Source organism: Sceloporus occidentalis, unplaced genomic scaffold (genome assembly GCF_023333645.1).
Source record: "Sceloporus occidentalis isolate IW3139 unplaced genomic scaffold, rSceOcc1.0.p SCAF_25, whole genome shotgun sequence".
NCBI classification, from domain to species: domain Eukaryota; kingdom Metazoa; phylum Chordata; class Lepidosauria; order Squamata; family Phrynosomatidae; genus Sceloporus; species Sceloporus occidentalis.
In genome coordinates this window covers 11,170,424-11,195,365 of record NW_028317005.1, presented here as the reverse complement: position 1 = coordinate 11,195,365, position 24,942 = coordinate 11,170,424, and the positions used below count along the sequence as shown (strand labels likewise).

At 39.4% G+C, this 24,942-nt stretch overlaps 1 protein-coding gene across 1 annotated transcript; it reads left to right on the top strand.

The window, feature by feature from the left end:
* The first annotated feature begins 2,921 nt into the window (after positions 1-2,921).
* LOC149300401 (ribosomal protein eL22-like 1) lies at positions 2,922-4,958 on the top strand. Its single transcript, XM_089485401.1, has 4 exons — positions 2,922-2,930; positions 3,766-3,858; positions 4,296-4,417; positions 4,817-4,958. Exons 1-4 carry the CDS (start codon positions 2,922-2,924, stop codon positions 4,956-4,958), a joined length of 366 nt encoding a protein of 121 aa, XP_089341527.1.
* Positions 4,959-24,942: the final 19,984 nt, after the last annotated feature.

The window sequence follows — 24,942 nt, the reverse complement described above, 5'->3', positions numbered from 1 at the left end:
TTTTAAATTGCCCTCCGATTTACATTCTTTGGCTCTAGGACACCATCTACTTATCGTGTGGCAGGGAGTTTGTAGCTCAGACGCTTCGTGGCATTTCTAATGAGTTGGGTCGTAAAAACCTAGCAGCAAACTCCTGCCTGATATTCAAATACCTGCTGGTTGGGTGACCCTCTCATTTCTCAGGCCCTGTTTACAGTTTAACTCTTTCCTGTCATGTTTCCTATCATTCTCGAGGTCAAACTGTCAGCACAGAACGTCTAGTCACAATTCTTCCATGTAAAATGGGAGCCTACAACAGGACATCTAGCATCCTTTGAAGGTGATCTCCATGGGTGCTCTTCATCTTTCACGGGTTTTATGGCGGACGTTTATTGCGGGATTTGGCCTAAGAAAAAGTTAGACCTTAAACATGGGCATTTTCCACGACGAAGTCATTTTAGAATGAGTTCTCATCAAAGAACAAAAGGCAGGTCTTATGATTATATTACGATATATTACAGACACAACTTGACATAGCAGCATATAATGCTTTTATAAGCTTAGTTTATCGCTCAGGTTCATGTTACATTTCAGTCTGCCCCTGATACCCATCTACAAAGAAAAAAAGGCTTGGAATATTTTAAAGGAAAGAAAGCACCTGGTGTAAATGTTGCTGGAGCTGCTCCCCTTCTTCAACATCTGCCACTGGTTCAATGGGAATGCTTTCCACGCATGCGCACAGGTATCCAAACCCCACCCTGCAGCATTCGCTGAAGCTGGTGGCTGGAGGTAATGATATACACTGATCAGCCAAAACGTTATGAACGCCTGCCTAATATTGTGTAGGTCCCCCTTTTGCTGCCGTGACCAGTTGTGGCATGGGCTCTACTAGAACTCTGAAGGTGTGCTGTGGTATCTGGAGCAAAACTGCGTTGCATTGTGTGTTCTGACCTCTATCAGAACCAGCATCTTCAGCAATTGGAGTTAAGGTGCTTTGCGCATTGGAGTATGCTTTGGCCTCTTGCTTCACTAAAGGAATTAGCATCATTGCTCCTTAATTTTAGATTCATCACCCATGACACGCTGGTTTACTGCCACCCCAACACCATATGCAGTAAGACTCCATGTTGAGACTTCTTAAGTAAAAAGCATACACTCGTGTGAACTCTCGATGTCGAGTAAAAGAAAACAACTAAATATTGAGGTATGGCTTTTGGTAAAAAAAAACCAACAGAAAGACATGATTGTTTGAAACGCCCCCTTTTTATCCAAGAGTCGTAGAGTTAATTTCCATTCATAAAGGACCCTTGTGTTAAGATCCATGTGGCAAAATACTGCCATTCACACACTCGGTTTTTAACGAAAATAGTTTTCTGTACAAGAAATCCTGCACAAGCGAGCAAGTGTATTAGCACAAAGAATAAAGGATTCCAGCTCCACGTTTTGCTACAACCTCCCAATACTGCTTATTTCCATTTGGTCAAACAGTCCCTAGTCTTCAATTATAAAGAAAAGTCTGAGTTTGGCCCATCCTTCTTACAACCATACTGTTTAGCCTCTACCACATCTGATTGGAGGCTGTTCCATTCATCAACCACCCTCTCTGTAAAGTACTGTAATTAGCAACATATTGCTTAGTGCAAAGTAAATCTTTCCTTCCTTTACTGGAACGAAACCTGAAGGTTGCACCAATCTTACCTCTACACTATAAGCTTATTTGAGCTCATCATTATTATGTTGTAATTGTGGTTTTTTTTTTTTAAATCACTAAAATACAATAAATAATAAAAAAAAAAAACAAGGGAGCTAAGTGATGTCATTGTGACATCACTGGCATTAATAACATGTTCAAGAGGTCCCTAAAAGGACCTCTAACCATACTACAAAAAATAAAATTAAAAAAAGTTAATAAAAGAAAAAACCCTTACATCCCATGGCCCTAACACAACATCTAAAAAGTATAACCCTCCTGCCCCCCCTCTTCACAACCCCCAAACCCGTTAAGCCATAAGTATAAAAATACTACCCCGTAAATTTTCAGCTAATCATCTAATGGATTTTGTTCAATAATTAAAATAAGAGCGGAGCTTCCGTCAGAATGAATGAAATGTCCAAAAACCCTGGGCTGTTTGCGGCACACCCAAGGAAAGAAAGGGTTTCCAAGAGGCAGATTCGCTAAGTCATGAGCTACAGCAACAGTTTTAAAAAAATTGGGTTTTTCTCTTAAGTCATATAATGGGACAGTTCAGTGAATTTGAGCCCAAACAGTTAATAGGCATTTTTGGTAACATCAGGCACCTCTACTGCCTGCGTGGGATATACTCCCCTCCAGTGCCTGATATACTCATATTCACAAGCATGGATGCCAATCTTATATACGTCATTCTCATTGCATCACCCGCCGTGTTACCGAACACAGTTTACGTCGATTTACTTGGGTTACACTAACGCCACGTCAACATTAGAGGTGTACTTGTCGCATGTTGGAGTTTTACCAGCGCGACTAGCGTGTGACAGACTAACTCCGCCGCTGCGTTCGCTGTACGCCATGTTGGCTGACCTGTAATCACACCTCTTAAAGCATGCCGATACCCACTGACTAAGCAGCAGCATGTGGCCGATTAAACGGAAGTGACGCATTAACGACCGTGCCACGCCCGGTATCAGAGCGCTAAACACATGAGAAATATTTCCCATAGCGGCACTTCCAAAATAGCGTTTAACGCCGCGGAATAAAGAATGTCGCCACGCCGAAGCTGCTGTATGCGTTTGTAGACAGCGCTACGACGGTTGGAACTCGGAATCTTTCCGTTAGTCTGCATGAGAACTCTCCGTACAATACATGTCATGTTATCGCTCCTCCCCCTGACAGTTACGTCACTTAACCTATAAGAGCAATGAGCCCGGCGTCGTTCTTCCTTTTTACGGCCGCCGAAGGGAAAATGGCTCCTGTAAGTGTTAAGTAGCGATCTAAGTGTTGGCGCTTCTGTTCTAGAACATGGTTAATTCCGGAATATTTTCAGTGCCGGATCGTGTGTGCACGCCTTTGTTAAGGGTTTTCATAAGGCCGCCTATAGGTTACTTCTAGCCCGCTTCTGACCCGTGGTAGGGGTAGACATTACAGGCCCGCGTATATCAAAAATAAATTACGGGTTTTGTCTGATGCGCATGTTTTTTTTCCTAGTCCCGACCTTATATAAAGATACTTCTGACTTGGCTATAGATAAGATTCCTTGCTCTCGTCTTACATCGAGGATAGCTTTGTCTATGAATGCGTTTTTAAGTTCCCCAAGAGTATTTGCCTCTACCACTTATGCCGGAGGCCGTCCGCTTACCTGTCACCCTCCCAGTAAAGTAAATCTGCTTTACATCACCTCCAAGCCTTTTGCACTCAAATTTTTAGATTAAACGCCTACTGTGACTTGTTAAATCTTTCTTTTTTTTTTAATATTTTTTATGCCTCCCCTGCAATATAGTTTATACATATTCTGATGATGCTTATCCTGCAAACCATTCATCCCCACCCCAAACTATAACTATATACTACTTATTGGGCTGTCAATCAACTGTTTAATAAGGTTGCGGGAATGGCTTTTTTGGGTAAACTCTAAACCAGGGATGGCTATTTCGATTTCAGTATTGTACTTTAAGTTATATTGATGTGTTAAAGGATCACGGCATTTTTATTATCTAGATCATGTTTTGTAATTAAGGTTAATGTTTGTGTTGGCGCGGTTCCTTGGCTAACTCATCACCTACACAACATCTATTTCTTTTTTCTTGCAGCTAAAAGACAAGAAGTCCAAAAAAATTATTAGCAGGTTCACCCTGGATCTGACGCATCCGGTGGAAGATGGGATCTTTGATTCTGCCAACTTCGTAAGTTACGGTTTCTGTATGTATTGTCATATGAACAAGCTGTCAAAATAAACCTGTTGATGAACTTGCGTAAAAGATTTTACGATCAGAGAAACAAGCCTTTAAGATTTAGACTGATTTTGCTTTACCAACCTAAGACCGCGGTGTTCGCTCATCACAATTATTGTTGCTTTGTAGGTGCTTTCAGAGACTATATTGCTTAAACCAGGCTTTTTTTATTCCATTATCGGGCTAAGATGTGCTGGCAGCGCTATATATTAAGGCTTATCTCTGAAGATTTACCGAATATTCTGTTTTTTCTTTTCAATGAACCATATTGTTTAACTTGGGGTCTGTGTGTACATTTGTTAATAAGTCCTGAAACTAGGGCTCCCTTCCCTAGTTTGTACCTAGGGTTTCCTTCCCTAGTGTCTATATCTTTTGTTATTCCGTAACAGGAACAGTTTCTTAAAGAAAAGGTGAAGGTCAATGGAAAAACCGGAAACCTTGGGAACATTGTTCATATTGAACGCTTAAAGAACAAAATTACCGTTGTCTCCGAGAAACGGTTTTCTAAGAGGTAACGTTATGGTCACGTTGGTAATTCTGCTATTGTGCGTTTTTAATGTATCCTTGCTACAAGTCTTCACCGTTCTGTAACTTTCTAAATGTTTAGTAACTATTTAGTAAGGTGTTGGAATTGTCTGTAAAATGCTGAATTAATGCTAAGCAATATTTTATAAATGACGAGCATGTCCGTTTTATTACATATATGGGCGCAAATAAGACTGAATTGTCCATTGGCACAACAGTGCTTGTACTAAAGCATCTCTGTAATGGATTTTGTGTTTCTATTGTCAAGATTTTCCTTGCTCTTGTAAATATTGGAAGTTACAAAGCCAGTTTGGTCACCAGTTTTAGCTGGGGTGGGTCAATCATAAGTGTCAAGGTCACTAACATGTATGTATTTATTTAATAGGTACCTGAAGTATCTTACAAAGAAATACCTGAAGAAAAATAACTTGCGCGACTGGCTACGTGTGGTTGCATCTGACAAAGAGACTTACGAGCTCAGATACTTCCAGATCAGCCAGGATGAGGAGTCTGAATCAGAAGAATGATGTTTTAAAATAAAGCTTTCAAAACATTAGGCACTCGTGTGTTATTTGTAGTTTCGACAGAGTTGCTGAATGAATACCCTATATCTGGTATTTATTAAAGCTTCCGGAACAGCCCTCACACTTTATTGGGTCCGAGCACATCCTGTTGAACATGTTCCGCTTCCAGCGTGGCTCATGTTTCTTTACATACCGTCTTACCGATTTTAGACTGCCCTGGCTGAGTGATTGTAGAACACAAATACCTGGTGCTGGAAAGTCACATTCTTTGTATCAAGTGTTGGACCGTATGTTTCTCTATGCAATAAAGGCCCCTCCTGCATGTGTAACCTCGGTCTGGATTGATACAAGCCCCAGATAATCGAAGTTGAAGAGATGTACAGCACTTTCTATTTACAAGTCTGCTGTTTAAAAGCGGATAATAAAATCCATCCCTGTTTTAGGATCTGGAGGAAAAGTGGTACATTTGTCATGCCTCTTACATACGCGTGTCAACCATGACATGACCGCTGACAGGTAAAGTGATAATCTTATGGCGTGGGATATATTAGGCAGCAAGTGATCATGTTAGAAGCAGGAAAATGGGCAAGCGTAAGGATGACTTTGACAAGGGCCAAATTGTGATGGCTATGCAACTGGGACAGAGAGAATGTTTTCAGCAAGAAGCTCAACAACTCCTGCCACCTCCATCTGCAAAATTTCTCCAGAATGTGTCCTTTCTTTGTGCAAGAGGCTAACTAATTCCTGTGTTATATCCCATGTGGGTTACTTCAACTCCCTGCTAACTGGCTTCTCTAACTGCTCTGATCCATTCTGAAAGCTGCTGCCAGACTTTATCGCTCTTCATGTCTAAACATTTAACACCTTTTTCCATGTTTAGTGTACCTGCACATTATATATTGTTTTGCCAAGGACAGCTAGGGCTTTCTCTTTATACCACTTTTTACATAGTCTGTCAGTATTTATGAATTATATGTCAAAAAAAGTAAACATATAAAAATAATGTAACTTTACTTAGTGTTTCTTACAAAATATAGGTCCCCCTAACTAGAATAATAAACCACTTGCATAGGGTTTTATATGTTTTTTTTACTGTTAAACAGGAGTAAAACGCTCCCTTACGTACTACACTATTTCTCCTTATTTTTGAACTTTGGATTGGGGATTTTTTAATGTGTATTTTTATTATCTTTTATTTATATAGCGCCAACAATTTATGCATCGCTTAATACAAGACATAGATTCAAGGGGTATGACAAGAATAGAATTGAGAGACTAAGACAAACCGATACATTAGGTGGAGAGAGCCCTGCTCGCAAGCTTAGAATCTTGTCAGAGGGACAGCAGGTGCTATGGCAACTACTTTGTTTAATTTTTTTATTTTTTATTATTAAGTTGCTACCTTAACACAAAAGGTTGTCCAGTAGCAGATCTAATTTAAGATCTGATCAGCTTATGAGTAAGCAAAACACGTTACGCTATTTTCCTCCCATTTGATTCACTGGCACTTTATAAAGAATAAACTTTAATATTGAGCAACTTACCTTGGAGTTGCGGGACTTTGATAGTAGGCTAAAGTAGTTTTAGATAATTCACTGACATTTAAACACTTGTTAAAGGGACAGTCTAATGTCCGAACACCTCTACTATAGAAGAATGCATATTAAAGTACTCTCTGAGTACTGGGAGAAAAATAAAGCACTTATCTGACACAGGATTCACAGCTATGCTGCAAAACTGCCTTCTTCCTCCATGATTAAACTTTTCTTGCCACTGACTGGCTGCTTTTCAATGAGAAGACATTACGCATGCGCACTGGTATCTAAACCGATTCTGTAGAATCCCCACATGCATTTGTAAGTACATGAGTTTGTGTGGGGCAGTCTTACTTTTTACAGGAGGAAACTTATTTAATTCAGTACACTTGCACAACTGCTGGTCCTTCATGGCCCAATGGAAGACCTAAATAAATGCTTTATATCCTTTGCCCCCTAGGTGGCGCTATGACACCTGTTTTTATGATTCCATTTGAAAAGTTCTGCTTTTCTAAATGTATAGTGATACAAGCAGAAAAAAATTATAAGGACACTAAATTGTGCAGTTTGATATAATAATAAGTAATAAGCGTTTGGCCCATATAGTGTTCTCATTTATTGCTACCTGTAGACATCAAACATGACCTGCCCCATTTTCATCAGTCTATTAGTATTTTCCCACTTCTGTTGCAAAACTATTCTAATTTCAGCCCCCTCTTCAGAAAGACATACACTGTAACGTTATGTTTCCGTCTACTTTTAGCGCCTATGGCCATTTGTCTGTGTTTCTCCTCCTTTGAATTACTCTTTGTGGCATATCCAGTAATAGAATAATTAAGACTATTATAAACAGTTGGCTTCAGTCGACTTGCGTTTCTTTCTGGTTTATACCTCACTCCTGATTATTCACTTGGAGGATCTCACTAAAGAGCTGTTCATTCCTGGTCAAGTCAGCCACTATTAAAGGGTTCACAGAGAAATTATGCAATGTATTAGAATAGGAGGGGTGAAGGCATTTTCATAATATAGGAATCAAGTGGTGCACGCTGGAATAGTTCAGAAACTGCTATTTGCAATTGGATCAGCAGTGAAATAATTTGTCAAATATGTGATTACGCAATATTTTCACATATTTATTTTAAGCCAAAGCTAACATCTGGATCTGGAATGTCTTCTGAGCCATTAGATGTTGGATTAAGGAAAAGGGGAAAAAATACTTAGCAGTTCAACAATGGAGATGGCAAGCTTCCCAAACAACTAAGGAGGTATTTTATTGAAATATGAAAAGAAATACAAGAGTTTATTTTTACTATAGAAAATAATAATCTGCTAAATACAAGTATAGGACGTGCACGTGACAGATCCAAAAACTGCAGATCTAGGAAAATTGATGAGACGAATATCAAAAGGGAATCTTGTTCTTATTTTGTCCTAATTTCTCATAGTGCTAAATTAGAGAACCGGCTTAGTTTAAACATGTCATACTGGAAGACATGGTCATGAAAGATTTGGCTTGTAAGCAATGGGACATAAAATATGTTGCCCATGTTAATTTCCATTTCCAGCATGGTGACACTAACATTCACACATGGACTCAGTTATAAGCATACATTTTTTGCTGAATTCTACATTTGTTGAAGATTTGAACTGGAGCATTTCATTGATTTAATTATAAAGGACCAAATCTAACACGATTCTCCTGAAAAAAGAGTTTAGTAAGCAATGCATAATGCACAGGTATGTCGGGGGGAATGCACACCCGAGAACTCTTTGGGTTGGACCAGAGTCTTTTGTTGAAGCATTGCTTCCCCGGATCTCTGGGTCAGTTTCTTCTTTCTCTGGGCAAAGGAATGTTTTTGGCCACACCACTGCCCTCCACCTAAAGGCTGTCGGGGGCTATCTCTGCCCCTACATATGGCTAGCTCCACCCCTTCAAAAAGCCACCCCCACCCCAGAAGAGAAAGAGTTCCAGGTAGCTCTACCCTGGGAAGTTCCCACGTATATTTGAAAGCTACCTTTCAGATTGAACTATGTATTATATATGTAACTCAGCTCAGCCAGGGTGGGGCTCTCATAATACATAGTGAAGTTGGCCATTTGATATGTTCAATCTCACTGCAATTCCCATATATTTTCACTGCTATATAGGTCTCTTGTCTATACAGGTATGCATGTGTATTTTATTGATCACAAGTTGAGAAGAAAAAAGCATTTTTCACAATGTAATTATTTTCCTTTGTATTCGTTCAGGGATATCAGATGGTCTCTGCCACATCTGGTGCTGTTTACAAGTCTCAATTGTTTTCTCTATAAATCCTCCAGTGGATGTTGCTTTGTAAGCTTCAGTCATTTGGGTTAATTAGTTCTTTGGCAGACACATAGACTTAATTTTAAGTTTTAAATCCAATATTTTGGACAATAATAAAACAAAAAAGAATATGAATTGTGAACGGCTTTTGACATATTTAATGTACAAAACAATAGCTTTTAATAACTTTCCAGTGCAAGTACATACTGAGATCCTCCCAGATACAAATATTGCTAGATGCTTTATCCAGCTGACCAAGGTTCTCCCAGTACTGCAGGATATGAGCGGATTGACTAACAATCTTTTTTTAATGCTACAATAGCAAATGGACCCAGAACTCAATAAACATGTTTTTCGACTTCTCGTTTCAGGAAGATCTTTAAAATGAGGCTTAAAGAGCATTGAGTATTGCTTTATAATTCTATAGTTTCCTGCACTCTGTACAAAAATATTCTTATTGTATTTTCAATTTCTTAATCGGTTTATATTATCCACTTTTGGCCAATCGTTATGAGCAAACATTTTGGTCGACCATGGCGAGGCCTGTTCTGAGTGGAACCTGTGCTGTGACACTGCTGTATGGTTTTGCCCACCGTGCTGCAGCTCAGTTTCAGGGTCTTGGCAATCTTCTTATAGCCTACGCCATCTTTATGTAGAGCAACAATTGTTTTTTTCAGATCCTCAGAGAGTTCTTTGCCATGAGGTGCCATGATGAACTTCCAGTGACCAGAGAGAGTGTGAGAGCAATAACACCAAATTTAACACACCTGCTCCCCATTCACACCTGTGACCTTGTAACACTAACGAGTCGCATGACACCGGGGAGGGGAAATGGCTAATTGGGCCCAATTTAACCCCTTTGTGACAAAGGCTGATTTTACTTTTTGTACCCTTCGTGACAATGGCCGTTTTAACATTTCTGCGCTGCTCGTGTTTAGCTGTAATTTCCTTCTTTCCCGTTTACTGAACCCACACACATTAGATATTGTTTTTTTCAGGACAAGAAGGGCTTTCTTTAGATGACATTGTTTTGATTGTATCATATTATTTACTATTAAAAAAAGTATAAAATATGGTGAAACATTTGGAAAAAAATGACTGTTTCTAAATTTTAGTTGAAAAAACTTTTACTCATCTATAAAAGGTAATAAAAAAACCTGCTAAATAGATTCTACTATAATATGTGTTAAGCAACATCTCCTGAGTACAGCGATACCTCACATGAATGATTTTGCCTGGCTGTTTGGGGGCAAAATGGCCACATTTGGGGCATGCACATTTTTCAATGTTGAACTTTGGCATTTGGGGCTCCACTGCCCATGCCCTATTTGGTACATCTTTGAGCCGGGGCCATTTCAGTGTGCCCAACAAAACCATATATTTTTGAAAACTAGACACCCCAGGGTATTTTAAATGCTGGTATTTTAACTCTTTGCATGCACACATTTTACCACCAGCATTATTTCAAAGTTTGCAGTAGTATTTTTGTGTGTGTATTTTTCCAACACACACCTACTTTATGTATGAATTTACAGCTCCTGGTATATGCCGCTGTCACACGACACCCCAATATGTGTTCAGCAACATCTCCCGAGTACAGTGATACCCCACATGCATGGGTTTGTCATTTTTTGGGGGAACTAAAAGGCCACATTTGGTACGTGTGCATTTTTCTAATTGGAAATTAGATGTGTGGCCATCCTTCCCCCCGTGTTAATTGGGACATTGTTGAACCCGGCCAATTCAATTTACCCCATCAAATCATACATTTTTTAAAAGTAGACACTCCATGGGCATTTAATATGCCAGTATTTTAACTCTTTCCATGCGAGAATTGTTTTAAGCTAATATGCTATTTTATGACTTGCTCACAAAAATATATTTTTTACATTTTAAATTTTTTTTTCAACTTGAAGGTTCCCCTTTGAAGGTTTTTTACTATTTTTTTCTAATTATTATTAATTTTATTTTATTTTTAATGTATTTTTACTAATCACACTGTGATTAGAAAGCTGGACTCCATTGACTTGCATGGTTGAATGCAGTACCTGTATTCAACCTGCAAGTGGAGCCAGAGTTCTCTAGAGGGTCTGGAGACCGTCTAGCGTACTTTTTCGTCTTTATTGTTTTTTTTCCCGGGCCGCCGCCATCTTGCTGATGGCGAAGATCACCGGCAGCTGCGGCTGTGACCGCTCTCTGGAGCGGTCACAGTCCATCTCCAGGTAAGTGTTTGGTGTCGCTGGATGCCTCCTGATCGAGGATCCTGTATAGGCATTGTAAACCTCTTATCTGGATCTTGAAAGAAGTAGCAACGGGAGGGTAAATAGCTCAAAAAAGACTTCGGGGCAACAAGTTGTGTGGTTATCTGCGCGTCCCCTTGCTTTCTGTGCCTGGGGCTTCCTCACCACTTGCCCCCTATAGATACGCCACTTAATGTTTCAGCTTAGTCTCTTTAATGGAGTTTCAAGGCAATCCATTCTGAAATGGAGTCATTTTCTTTATGAAGAATATATTTGGGGTCTTGGCCTGGATCCATTGTTGAATGTATACACACTCACTGGCCACTTTATTATGTACACCTTGCTAGTACCTGGGTGGACCCCCTTTTGCCTTCAGAAGTGCCTTCATTCTTGGTGGCATACTTTCTTCCGAGATTCTGATGCTCGGTTTGAACTTCAGCAAGTTGTCTTGACCACGTCTACACGACGAAATGCATTGAGTTGCTGCCGTGTGATTGTCTGATTAGCTATTTGTGTTAACAGGTGTACCTAATAAAGTGGCCAGTGAGTGTATATACTATATGTATTAATTGTAAGGCTTCAGGAGTTTTAAATGTGCAGCACCTGCATCCAATGCAGCATTCATAAGAATCCTGGATTAGATCCTGCGATCATCCAGTCTCTTGCAAAATCTGGACATACATGTGATATGTTGTATGTGATATGTGTGTATAGATGGATATGGTTCTTATGGCATTTTTTACCAGGTGGCCAAGTTCTACATACAGTATTCAGTATTTCTGTGTTTCTGGTAAGGTATAACAGCAAGATAATACACCTAGATATTTCTTTCAACATGGTCACCTTTTGTAGGGTTTTGTCTTAATTATATTTCAATTGTATATGCAATCTGTATGGCATCCGCCAAATAACAATAGAAGAAACGGGTGCTGTGCTTTCACATCATGCATCCACACCTGACAGCCCCACTAAAGAAGAATACATCTTAAGATACTCTGTGAATATTTAAATATACATTCTTAAATAAAGGACTTAGCCGAGGTAGAATCTGCAGCCCTGCGGCTGCCCTCCTCCTCAGGGCTGATGGGATGAAATGGTTGGGAATGTTTCCCCTGCCTGCAGTGTTTGCTGAGCCAGCGCTGCAGTATGTTTATCTCATGCAAGGAGATTAGGGGCATTGGATATATCCAAATTAATATTTAAACCTGCAACATTACTTTACTTTTCTACAGTGTCTAGGGTATTTGAGAGTGATATACAAAGCAAAGATTGGTTACATTCACCCCTTGAGACATCCATCTAAGCCTGGAAGGGACCTCAGGAATTTTGGGAATTCACTTTTCAAAGCATAAGAAAAACAAAAAGGCCAAAAATTCCAAATGGGCCTCACGCAGATTCCAGAGTCCAGTAACGCTAAGTAACTGCAAGTGCAAGTAGCATAGGATTTTGGAATTACTGGAACCTTGTCTACTTATGATCTATGAAACCTGGAGAGATTCGCCTTGCAACAGAAGAATGCTTCCGCTGAGTTTGGGGAAATAGTCTGGGACCTTCTGTTTGTACAGGTGTTTTAGGTTTCTCTTATGAAACAGAACACCACCTCTTCTTGCTTCATTCCATCTGTCTGTTATTCTCATTAAACAACACTGATCTGTGCTATATGTCTTCAGAGACATATAATGTATATATATATATATATATATATAGTATATATATATATATATATATATTGTGACAAAAGGTGTGGTATAGTGATAGATGGCAGATATATTAGACCAGCCTTGGTCAATAGTAGCCTACTTTAACCCCTTGATGACAATTGCCGGTCCGGGCACGTCACGGAAATTCATGTCGATAACGACAAATGACGTGCCAGGACCGGCACGTCATTAAACGGGTGCAGAAAGCGATCTATTTTCGCTTTCTGCACCGAAACGGCGTTGCTGTAATGCCTCGACCTCGAGGCATTCAGCAACGCCATTATCGGCACAAAGGGGCCATCTCTGGCCCCTCCCCGGGGCGTCAACATCCGCCATACTTTGTATGGCGGCGGACGCCCGTTTTAAAAGCGTTTAGGAGGCGATCAACGATCGCCTCCTAAACTTAAATGGTGTCACTGGAATGCCTCGATCAGGAGGCATCCAGCGACACCAAACACTTACCTTTGGATGGGCTGTGACCGCTCCGGAGAGCGGTCACAGCCGCAGCTGCCGGTGATCTTCGCCATCTGCAAGATGGCGGCGGTCCGGGAAAATTCAATAAAGAAACAATAAAGTCTAAAGAGTTCGCTAGACGGTCTCCAGACCCTCTAGAGAACTCTGGCTCCACTTGCAGGTTGAATATAGGTACTGCATTCAACCATGCAAGTCAATGGAGCTCAGCTTTCTAATCACAGTGTGATTAGAAAAAATAAATTAAAAATAAAATAAAATTAATAATAATTAGAAAAAAAATAGTAAAAAAACAGTAAAATGTAAAAATAATTTCCCACTGATGTCACTATCAGGGGAACCTTCAAGTTGAAAAAAAATGTTAAAAAAATAAAAAAAAAAAGGCAAAAAAAAAAATATATATATAAAAAATATATTTTTGTGAGCAAGTCCTAAAATTAGCATATTAGCTTAAAACAATTCTCGCATGGAAATAGTTAAAATACTGGCATATTAAATGCCCATGGGGTGTCTACTTTTAAAAAATGTATGATTTGATGGGGTAAATTGAATTGGCCGGGTTCAACAAGGTCCCAATTAACACGGGGGGAAGGATGGCCACACATCTAATTTCCAATTAGAAAAATGCACACGTACCAAATGTGGCCTTTTAGTTCCCCCCAAAAATGACAAACCCATGCATGTGGGGTATCACTGTACTCAGGAGATGTTGCTGAACACATATTGGGGTGTCGTGTGACAGCGGCATATACCAGGAGCTGTAAATTCATACATAAAGTAGGTGTGTGTGGGAAAAATACACACACAAAAATACTACTGCAAACTTTAAAAAAATGCTGGTGGTAAAATGTGTGCATGCAAAGAGTTAAAATACCAGCATTTAAAATACCCTGGGGTGTCTAGTTTTCAAAAATATATGGTTTTGTTGGGCATACTGAAATGGCCCGGCTCAAAGATGTACCAAATAGGGCACGGGCAGTGGATCCCCAAATGCCAAAGTTCAACATTGAAAAATGTGCATGCCCCAAATGTGGCTCTTTTGCCCCCGAACAGCCAGGCAAAATCATTCATGTGGGGTATCACTGCGCTCAGGAGATGTTGCTGAACACATATTGGGGTGTTTTGTGATAGTGACATATACGAGAACTTTTTAATTCATACCTGAAGTAAAATGTGTGTGACAAAACAAATGGAAAAAAATGACTATCACAAAGTTTGACAAAGACTGGTGGTAGATATGGTGCATGGAAAGAGTTAAAATACTAGCATTTGAAATACCCTGGGGTGTCTAGTTTTCAAAAATATATAGCTTTATTGGGCACACTGAAATGGCCCGGCTCAAAGATGTACCAAATAGGGCATGGGCAGTGGATCCCCAAATGCCAAAGTGCAACATTGAAAAATGTGCATGCCCCAAATGTGGCCCTTTTGCCCCCAAACAGCCAGGCAAAATCATTCATGTGAGGTATCGCTGTACTCAGGAGATGTTGCTAAACACATATTGGGGTGTTTTTTGATAGTGACATATACCAGAACCTGTTTATTTATACCTAAAGTAAAATGTGTGTGAAAAAACAAATGCAAAAAAATTACTACCATAAAGTTTGACAAAGGCTGATGGTAGAATAAGTGCTTGGAAAGGGTTAAAATACCAGCATTTGGAATACCCTGGGCTGTTTAGTTTTCAAAAATATATGACTTGATGGGGTAAATTGCATTGGCCGGCTTCAAAGATACCCGAAATGGCACATGGGGGGAAGAATTACCAGATTTGGAAAAAATGGCTTTGAAATAGCAAAAAGGTACCTGTACTTATTGCTCCATAACGTGCAGAAAAAAGCAAAAAAACATAAAAACATTGGGTATTTCTAAACTCAGGACAAATAGTAGAATCTATTTAGCAGGTTTTTTTATTACCTTTTATAGATGAGTAAAAGATTTTTCAACTAAAAGTTAGAAACAGTCATTTTTTTCTAAATTTTTCACCATATTTTATACTTTTTTTAATAGTAAATAATACGTTACAATCAAAACAATGTCATCTAAAGAAAGCCCTTCTTGTCCTGAAAAAAACAATATCTAATGTGTGTGGGTTCAGTAAACGGGAAAGAAGAAAATTACAGCTAAACACGAGCAGCGCAGAAATGTTAAAACGGCCATTGTCACGAAGGGTACAAAAAGTAAAATCAGCCTTTGTCACGAAGGGGTTAAAATATGTCCCAGGGAAATATGTTGTTTATTTACAAACTGCACTACTAGCAGTTTGCAAAACATGGTAAGGGTCCCTGGGGCGGAGCATCTGGAAGAGCAGGGTGGGCCAGTGCTCCAACAGCACTACTTGCTGTTTTGATCCAGTCCAGAGCCTGTATTCTGGACAGGAGCTCCACAGGTGTGGACTAAGTAACAGCTCACCTGTGGCTGATTAATTAGCAGCCAGAAGGTTAAAGGGATTGAGCCTGATTCAGAGAGAGAGACCAGTGTTATTCCAGCTGGGAGAGCTGATGAACTGAGGAGTGGGTTCTCTCTTAAAACCATTTTTGATGATAACTTGTGAATGTTTGGAGCTGTTTTTACTAAGCAAGTGCTCAAACAAAGACTGTTATCCTGTGCTACTTATAAACGGCTGCTGTTTATTTCTTTAAAATAAACATTGAAGCTGAGCTGGATGTGTCCTGGACTTCATTTACCCTAGAAGACTGTGGTTACAGCCAAGATCCTTGACAAAAAAAATCCCAAGGAAAAGGGAGGCCTGTCACAATATATACACATATACATAGCATGAGAATGCCATAATTAATTCATAACCATGACCTATATCAATAAAATTAGTCCACATAAATGAATTTATAGTGTTTAAATAATTAAAGTGTTATTTATCCTTGAATTTATCCTTGTATTGATGTTAGAAAACCAAAAATTGTAAATAAGAAACTCAATTTCTGTATATTGTCTCTTGATAAAGCTCTTCCAAATCAATAATCAATATTCTTCGTGTGCTAATTAGAAAGATTGCTTAGTGTTAGAGTAGAGATAATTCACACCAAAAAATATTTTTTTGTTTCTTTTTTATTTTTGTGATTAGAATGATGGCAGTGTTATATTTTATATTTACTGAAAATATATTAGCTTTTATTATACTGTATATCATTATAACAATATAAAACCGATTAGCCATAACATTGTGACTACCTGCCTAATATTGTGTAGGTCCCACTTTTGCCGCCAAAACAGCCCTGACTCGTCAAGGCACGGACTCCACTAGACCTCTGAAGGTGTGCTGTGGCATCTGGCACCAAGGTGTTAGCAGCAGATCCTTTAAGTCCTGTAAGTTGCGAGGTGGGGCCTCCATGGATACATCCTGTGCCATGTGTTCTCCGGGTAAGCAACGCACCCGCCATCCATGTGACGTAAAAGAAAACGTAATTCATCAGACCAGGCCACCTTCTTCCATTGCTCAGTGGTCCAGTTCTTCTGCTCACATGCCCATTGTAGGCGATTTTGGGAGTAGACAGGGGTCAGCACGGGCATCCTGATGCAGTCCCATACGCAACAAACTGTGATGCTCTGACCCAGTCGTCTGGCCTTCACAATTTGGTCCTTCTCAAAGTCGCTCAGATCCTTATGCTTGCCCATTTTTCCTGCTTCTAACACGTCAATGTTAACTTGCTGCCCAATATATCCCATCCACTGACAGGTGCCATGCTAAGATTATCAGTGTTCTTCATTTTAGCCGTCAGTGGTCATAATGTTATGGCTGATCGGTGTGTATATACACACACACTTTTCAATACAATCTTTTGGGTTTTTTTCATAGTTAGACTGGCCTGTTAATAAAACCATGAATTTCTCACAGTAGCTTAATAAAAGGGGGTATGTTAGTATGAGACTTCGTTCCTTTTATCTCCTCGGACAGATCACTTCGTCTTACTGCCATGCGGAATGCTTTTACGATCTGGAAACTTGTTCTATTTTTCCTAGTAAGTTAGTAAAGCCAGCTATGTTTTAATATAATGTTCTTTGGCTTGTATCACAAAGCGCCTGAGTATTGATTTATAACTTGCTGCCCTGTCATGCTGCAAATCGTTAGTTTAGAAAGCCCATCACTCCTCATCTCCTCCTTTCAACAGCACACTGCACCGTTTGCTGAATAAACCTATGCCTGAGCACTGGGAAATGACATTATATCCCCGCGCTCAGGACTTGAGGCAGCGTGTTGACCCAGTCCAGAGGGTATGCACGGCCCTGGGTGGGAAGAGGGCTTGGCAGGGCTGTGCTGGAATTAGGGGCCTTCTGGACAGGGGTCTCTGTTACATCAATGACCAGAATTACTTTTTATACAGAACTCCAAAGGTTAGATTTCCTGATCTTTTTACACTACATAGCTGTCTGCTAAACCAATGTAAGTATATTTCTTTCCTATTAAAAATAAGATCCACTGTAGTGAGAACTATTGGTATCTTTAGCAATAGAGCTAGGGTTATTTTGCTGGTCATGTCTTCACGCAGCTGGACTCTAGCCTTTGGAACTGTGTTCATGGTGCGCCAGATGTTAGAAATTGTGCCGAAATCTGTTTCCATGGCTTTGTTGCCAAAGAACTTTAAGTTTTATGTGGTTATATAACTTTAATAAGAACTGACATATAAAAAAAAGAATGAAAAAGGCAAGAAAGAAAGAAAGAAAGAAAGAAAGAAAGAATGAATGTTAACTGTAGTGCTTCTATTTTTCTATTAACAAATTGATTTCCAGAACTACATGTGCCAATAAAAAGGGGATGCTATCATGCATCTAACTGACCTCCACATCTGGTCTTTCCTTATATTAAAGATGATCTTCTTTATGATCTGTTGAAGTTAAAGGAACGCTCCCTGTCCATGCAGCCTCACCAACAAGGAATGTATATTAGAGTACTTTGTAGGTACATTATTTTTAAACAACACAGTTTCTGTGGGTGTGCTTTTTGTGCATGCGCAGGAAGGTTCCTCTTTAGAGCCCCCTGGAACCTTTCCCGAGCCAGTGCCGAGGCTGACTTTAGGTGAGTACATGACGTGGCCATATGCATTTGCCACATGAAAATGTAAAGGGATAATGACATATCCAAACTGGTTTTAACAAAGGTGGAAAACGCCTTGTTTGAAAATCTCAGTTTGAATTTTGAAAAGCCATGGAAATGCTATAATTAAAATTAATCAAAACATCTGCGCTGGCGGTTCAATGGAGTTCACAGACAAATAGAACATTAAATTGATAGGTTTTATTGAGACTTTCTTGAGACGTGTAGAGAGGTCCAAATACACTTCAGCACGGCCAAATTGACCCTTTTATTGCCGGATGAAGTGTAATATGCATTGCAATGCAGTACAGATGTATCAGTTTGTATCAAGGGGATCTGAACACATTTTTTAGGACTAGTTTAGCTTAATTGAACTTATTTTTTTCAATGACCTGTATGACCATTTACAATCCATAGGTTTGTTTTGATCTGCTTAGACAAACAGTGATTTTGATTTGAAGATTCACCAGGTACGGACTGGCCATAAAGCATGATGGGCTAATGCCAGGTGGGCCGGTGACTAACAGCACCATATACTCATACTCAACCGATCTGCAGCACCTGGATATACCCGGCTGCACGCCACGTGACTTTAAAACATAGCATGCGGCTGCGTGTATCCAGCCGGCGGCGGCCTCTGTGTCATCGGTCGGCTGCTGGGCTTAAGTGCCAGGGCCTCTTTGACCTCACAGGCCCTGGAGTTCGCTATGATGAAATCTGGAACTACATTCACTAAACATGTAGACGAGTTTAATCAGGTAGTGCTTTTTAATTTTCTATTTGGCTGGGGAGCTGTATTGCTTACTAATGATTATAGTTTTAGCTTTTTTTTCTTTTTCTTTCTTAAAAAATTCCATCTGCATTTTCGATGGCTCATTAGATCAAGCTCATTATTCCTCGTACCGCTACATGCTCAAGCATTTCCTGGAAATATTTTTTTGTTCGTGCAATTATTCAGTGGGAGATTAACTGTCAGAAAAGTGAACGCTGATAGGTTGTTGCCATAGAAACCATATATTAAAAATTCAAATAGTGTTTCCTAGTGCATTAAACGTATAGCCTTAACTCTGAAATGCCATAGCTGTAAAGTGGCCACCATAGGGTCTGCACCATGAATTGTGGTGCCGCCATTTGCTTTCTGTTGGGCAGCTTTCACCCCAAATCTTTCGGCATCCTCTTTAACAGAAGAAACACTTGGTGTAGATAGCATGTTATACGTATCTGAAAAGTTACATATTGGGTCATATATAAAAAGCTTGGTGTTGCAAGATCTAGTTGATAATACTTATAAAGTAATTATATATATATATATATATATATATATATAGAGAGAGAGAGAGAGAGAGAGAGATGATAGATAGATAGATAGATAGATATGGATATGGATATGGATATAGACACACAGGCACAAACTAAGCATTTTTGTTCTATATTAGTGCTTTCTAATGGGATTCAAGAGTTTGGCCCTAAATAGTTAACATGAAAAGTACATGATAGGAGCCACAGACAGTGACTGTAGTATAAACAATTTCTAACAAATTTTATTGTTTCTTCCACTACACTGGATTTGAATATACAATTTGTCTCCTTTGACTGTGTTTTCCCATTTTTGAAACATAATTGCTAAACACATTAGCATAAACAGATCCGTTTTCTGCACACATCCCCCAGTGTTACGATGGAGTAATGTGCGCTGAACCATTCCGCAGATGTTTGGCTGAAGCCGACGGAGGCAGAAATCTTGCCAATATCCTTGATTTTCCTTTTAAACAACTTGTCTCGATTAGTCATTAAATAGATACAATTTTGCAAATAGGTAAATATGATAACATTCACCATAATGTGATAACATTATGTATTAACATTTGTATCAATACCATGCTATTGCCATAAAGTAGTGGAGATGCAAGTTCAATGCATGATCAAACACTTTCAAGTTCTTTTAAACAACAGATAGGAAACTCGGATCGGTCGTTACATACGGTGAGCAAGCTTTTCTGTGATCTTCATTTCTTCTTCCTCTTCGAATTCTTTGTGCAAAGCTCCGGCTAGAGATATGTGATCCTAATTACTGCTCCTTCACATCCAGTTTAAGAAATAGTTACTTTGACAAAGGGAATTCAGTTATTACTGAAGCTCAGACAGCTATTTCTGTGCACACAAAAAACGCACAGCGGAGACGCAGGAAAAGGAACCCAAGGCAGACAGCTTTTTCCCAATATGAAGACAAAATCTCTATACTTTGTTTCCTTGAGGTTAACTGGAAGCGAAATCGAACAGAGCGCTAACATTTTCTATAAAATCTTTTCCTCGCTCTATAATTCTTAACCTTCATCCAGTAGAGCATTTGTGAGGTCAGGCACTGATGTTGGATGAGAGGCCTGTCTCACAATCTCTGTTCCAGTTCATCCCAAAGGTGTTCGATGGGGTTGAGGTCAGGGTTCTGTGTGGGCCAGCCAAGTTCTTCCACACCAAACTCATCCAACCATTTTTTTATGGACCTTGATTTGTGCACTGGGGCACAGTAATGCTGGGGCAGGAAAGGGCCTTCCCCAAACTGTTCCCACAAAGTTGGAAGCATAGCATTGTCCCCTACAGCATACCCCTATAGGTGCGATGGTCAGGTGTCCCAATACTTTTGTGTTGTATTAATATATAAATGTATATATATATATATATATATATATATATATTTACTCACAGAGTCCATTGCACACCATTCCAAATATTCCAAGCCCGGTGCTAGTAACCAGCAGTTTCCATACAAAACACTTTCAAAAAGGTGGTCAGCACTCCAGGTCTTTAAATTGACAATTTCATTTTATTCAAAGTCAAGTCGACTGATGAAAGTCAGTAATGACTGAAACGTCGACTTGACTTTGAATAAAATGAAATTGTCAATTTAAAGACCTGGAGTGCTGACCATCTTTTTGAAAGTGTTTATATATATATATATATATATATATAATATACTTGTACAATTATTTTTGAAAACATGCATTTATGAATGAATGGTTGTATATATAACAATGCATGAAGGAAAGAACAAATGAACCCACATTTATACTGCTGGGTGAAAGTACAAACAAATAAATTAATATATCTAGAACAACTGTCTATTACTTTGTGAGGTCTTTGGCCTCTTTTTCCAGGAAAATCCTGCCTACTTTCCTCTCTGATCCCTACACTTCCTTTAACAGGAGATCTCCCCCTGCTGACCATTACCCACTCACATTATCAACACCAAAAGTCTTAAACTATCACCCTGTGAGCTGCAAAATTGCCCTGTCCACAACTTAGATGGCTTGGGTGAAACAGAGCAGTGGAGGACTGTGAGCTTTCTGATCACTGGCCAAGTTGCTTGGTCACTAATTTGGCTGCTGTATGATTTATGCACTTTGTGGAATTGCAAGGGCAAAAGTGCAATTGAAGATATAAGTTTGGCTTGTAAAGCCATCTTTCATGCATACACTTAGTATTAAGACGAGGGAATGTCTAAATCTAAATCGGCCTCAATGGCCGGGAACTGGCCACAACATTTGGATATCCCAGATAGGCACCTCAATTAAAAAAGAGTCCTTGATGCCTTAAGTTAAAACCACTGGTCTATATATTTTAGGAGTTGGTTCTAGGAAATGTGTTTATTTCCACTAGGTGGCAGTGTGCCCCTGGCAGCAATCAACAACTACACCACCAAAGTAATGATGCCCCTTAAGGGATTGAGGAATAGTATTTGTCGCACAATTTTTTTTAGATGCGCTATGTTCAATTAAAGAAACCTTGCCATGTGTTTGTTATTTTTCCATGCCATTGATACATTTTGTCTCCATTAATTTAACTAATGTCAGCTAAGTGTTTGCAATAATTTCTTGGCACTTGCTGATCACTAACATGGAATTTAGCCAGATATTTCAAATTTATGTCACATTCTACACATTCTGTGGTGTATTGGTGACGTTTCAAGACACACAAACTATAAACTCCAGGGAATATGATCCAACCTATATAGAGTAGCTTGTGTGTTGCTACTAACTTGATTTTTGTGTTTCCTATAAAACAAGTTAAAAGGCTGGTGACAGGAAAGGCATCTGTTTTATATCATCTGTCAAGTTCCAATATTCTCAGAGTGCAAAATTGAAATAAAAAGTCTTCTTTAGACACCTTATCACAAGATGCAATCAACACACATGAATAGAATTGATCGAATAACTATGAAAAGGGTAGTATGTGAGAAAAAAAGATTGGATATGTCCCGAAACACAAAAAGACACAAATAATTGAAATATGTTGCGCAAACTTGCACATATATTTCGGTGAGTAATTAATCCCCATTTAAGGTTAGCTCTGTACAGTGTCACTGCGGGGTAGTAACTTGTACAGGGCAAGAGGAACAGCTGCCTATGCTCTGCGAGGTTAGAGGTAAGGCTCAGCCTCCTGGTGCCAATGCCCCTGTGCCATCATGTTCTTCCCATAGCTGTCCCAGTCTGTTCTCCATGCTTCCAGCAATAAGGGTCATCAGTGCAGGGCACAACATCTGACCTGATGCAACCTGCTGTGATGTTAGGAGGACTTTACATTGCACTAACATCCCTAGGTACAACTCTGATCACTGCCCAGCAATAACATTCTTGATTCATGGCCTGATTCTCCTATCTTTTTAGCCATCTCTCCTCTCAGTAGAATGACTTGAGATTGTAGGACTCTTTAAACTGGGATTCAGAAGCACAATGGCTTCACTGTCATTCTGTTAAGCTGCTAGTGACAGTGGGTTTCTTTTTATTCTTTTTATAATACAGTTGTTATGAGTCTGTTTGAGTACCACTGGGTGCTGTGCTCTTTTGTTTGTGCTAATACATATTACAAGCTTACCCATGCCATGTACAATTTAACTAAACAATGTATTGTTTTCTTAAAATCAATCCACTGATTATCCTTATAGATAGAAATGTATTCCGTCTTCTTTCTTTAAAATAAATGGATATGTTACCGACCTTACAAAACTGGCCAAGGTGCCAAATCTGGCCCATGGTATACTCCAAACCTCCTACCAGAATCAGACTCTGCTTCTTACACTAAGAACAAGCCTTGACGCCAGGACATGTTTTAGAGGGGAGGCTTTATTTTATGATTCCTACCAGAAATAAAATAGCTTTTTTTAACCCTAGGCAGAGATACGTGGAAAGTGCAGCTTTAATCTTTCATTTCATAGTAACTGATTTGTACATCTCACTCTAAGGAAATTCAACTGGGCATCGTTTAATATGCAGCCTCAGACTCACTGCTTCTCTCGGCATACTCTGTGTATAGAAATAAAGAACACCAAGGGGTCACAAAGGCTCCCATTAGAGCTCTGCTACATAATTCATAGTTAGCTTCCAGCACAGTAACAGGCAGAATGTACACTGCCCAGCCTCATGTTGCAATTTCTCTCACACTGATATTCAGGATCCATTTCCTAGCAAATTAAATGTTTAGGAATTAATGTAAAAACCATTGTCGGTGTCATAGTCGCTGATTTTGTTATTTATGATTATTGCTAGATTCTGGAAGAAGTAATATTTGGGTCACGCATAATACCCTGAGTTGAGTTGAGTCACAAGTTGCAGTTTACTTGTACTTCCACTCATGGCCACAAGGGGCATCTAGAATTGACCTACCATCACATCTGATTCACTTAAAAATTCATCTATTCAAAAATATTTTTTTTAAAAAAAAGCTTTTTGTAGGTTAGCACATCCACGTACATAGCTTGTGAAGGCACATATCATGGATATTACTTCACCTAAAATATCATTTTATACACAGAAAGGATTCAGTCAGGGTGTGAATATTGCTTTTAGTGCTCACTACACCAAACTCCAGTGGCTATATGCAGAAATGCAAGTAAAACATACAAAAATGGCATCTGGTAATGGACCAGGGCTACAAATAAAGCAGCTTAGGAGAAAATGACCATGCCTGAGAACCTCCCAGGGTAGGCTACCAGGAGTCACTTTGTGTAGGAGCAGGGCTACCTGCATTTAGGGGTGGGGCCAACCCCTGCCCCTCTTCCCAACTGTATTGGAATCCAGAGGAGCATACACATGCTTCATAAGATTGCTTACTATACCCATATATCAGATCTTTCTTTCTCTGCCCCCCTCCCCCTTGAGGCACTGAAGGAGCAGTGCCACAGAACTGCTCCCTTGCACAGCTGGTGAAGTGCTGCTCTGTATTATTTTTAAGACCAGGCAAGGAACACAGTTGCATCTCTGCCATAACCTTAGTTACACAACAAATAATTTAATAAGACTAATGTGTGAATTATGCGTGATGTTGTGTGTAGGACGCTTTCACTGCAGAGTTAACCATTCTTCCAGAAAAAACACATAACACACCAAAAGAATAGCTACCTTTATAACTACAACCCTAGTACCCCTTGTAGATGATCACTTCAGGTCTTTTTATTACCTTCTTCTAAACAAAAAATACAAAAAGCAAACAGAATTCCCTGTAATGTTAGAAACCTTTACATTGCCTATGTGCCATCTTTATTTCAAAGGATTTCAAGCATTTCTTATATTTTGTTCTGACACAGTAACGCTGTAGGCAGCTATCCTAAGGGAATATACATTTTCCAAAAATAACCTAGCATAACTAAGTAAAAATGCTGGGGAGCTGATGTCGACAATAGAAAAAGGGAG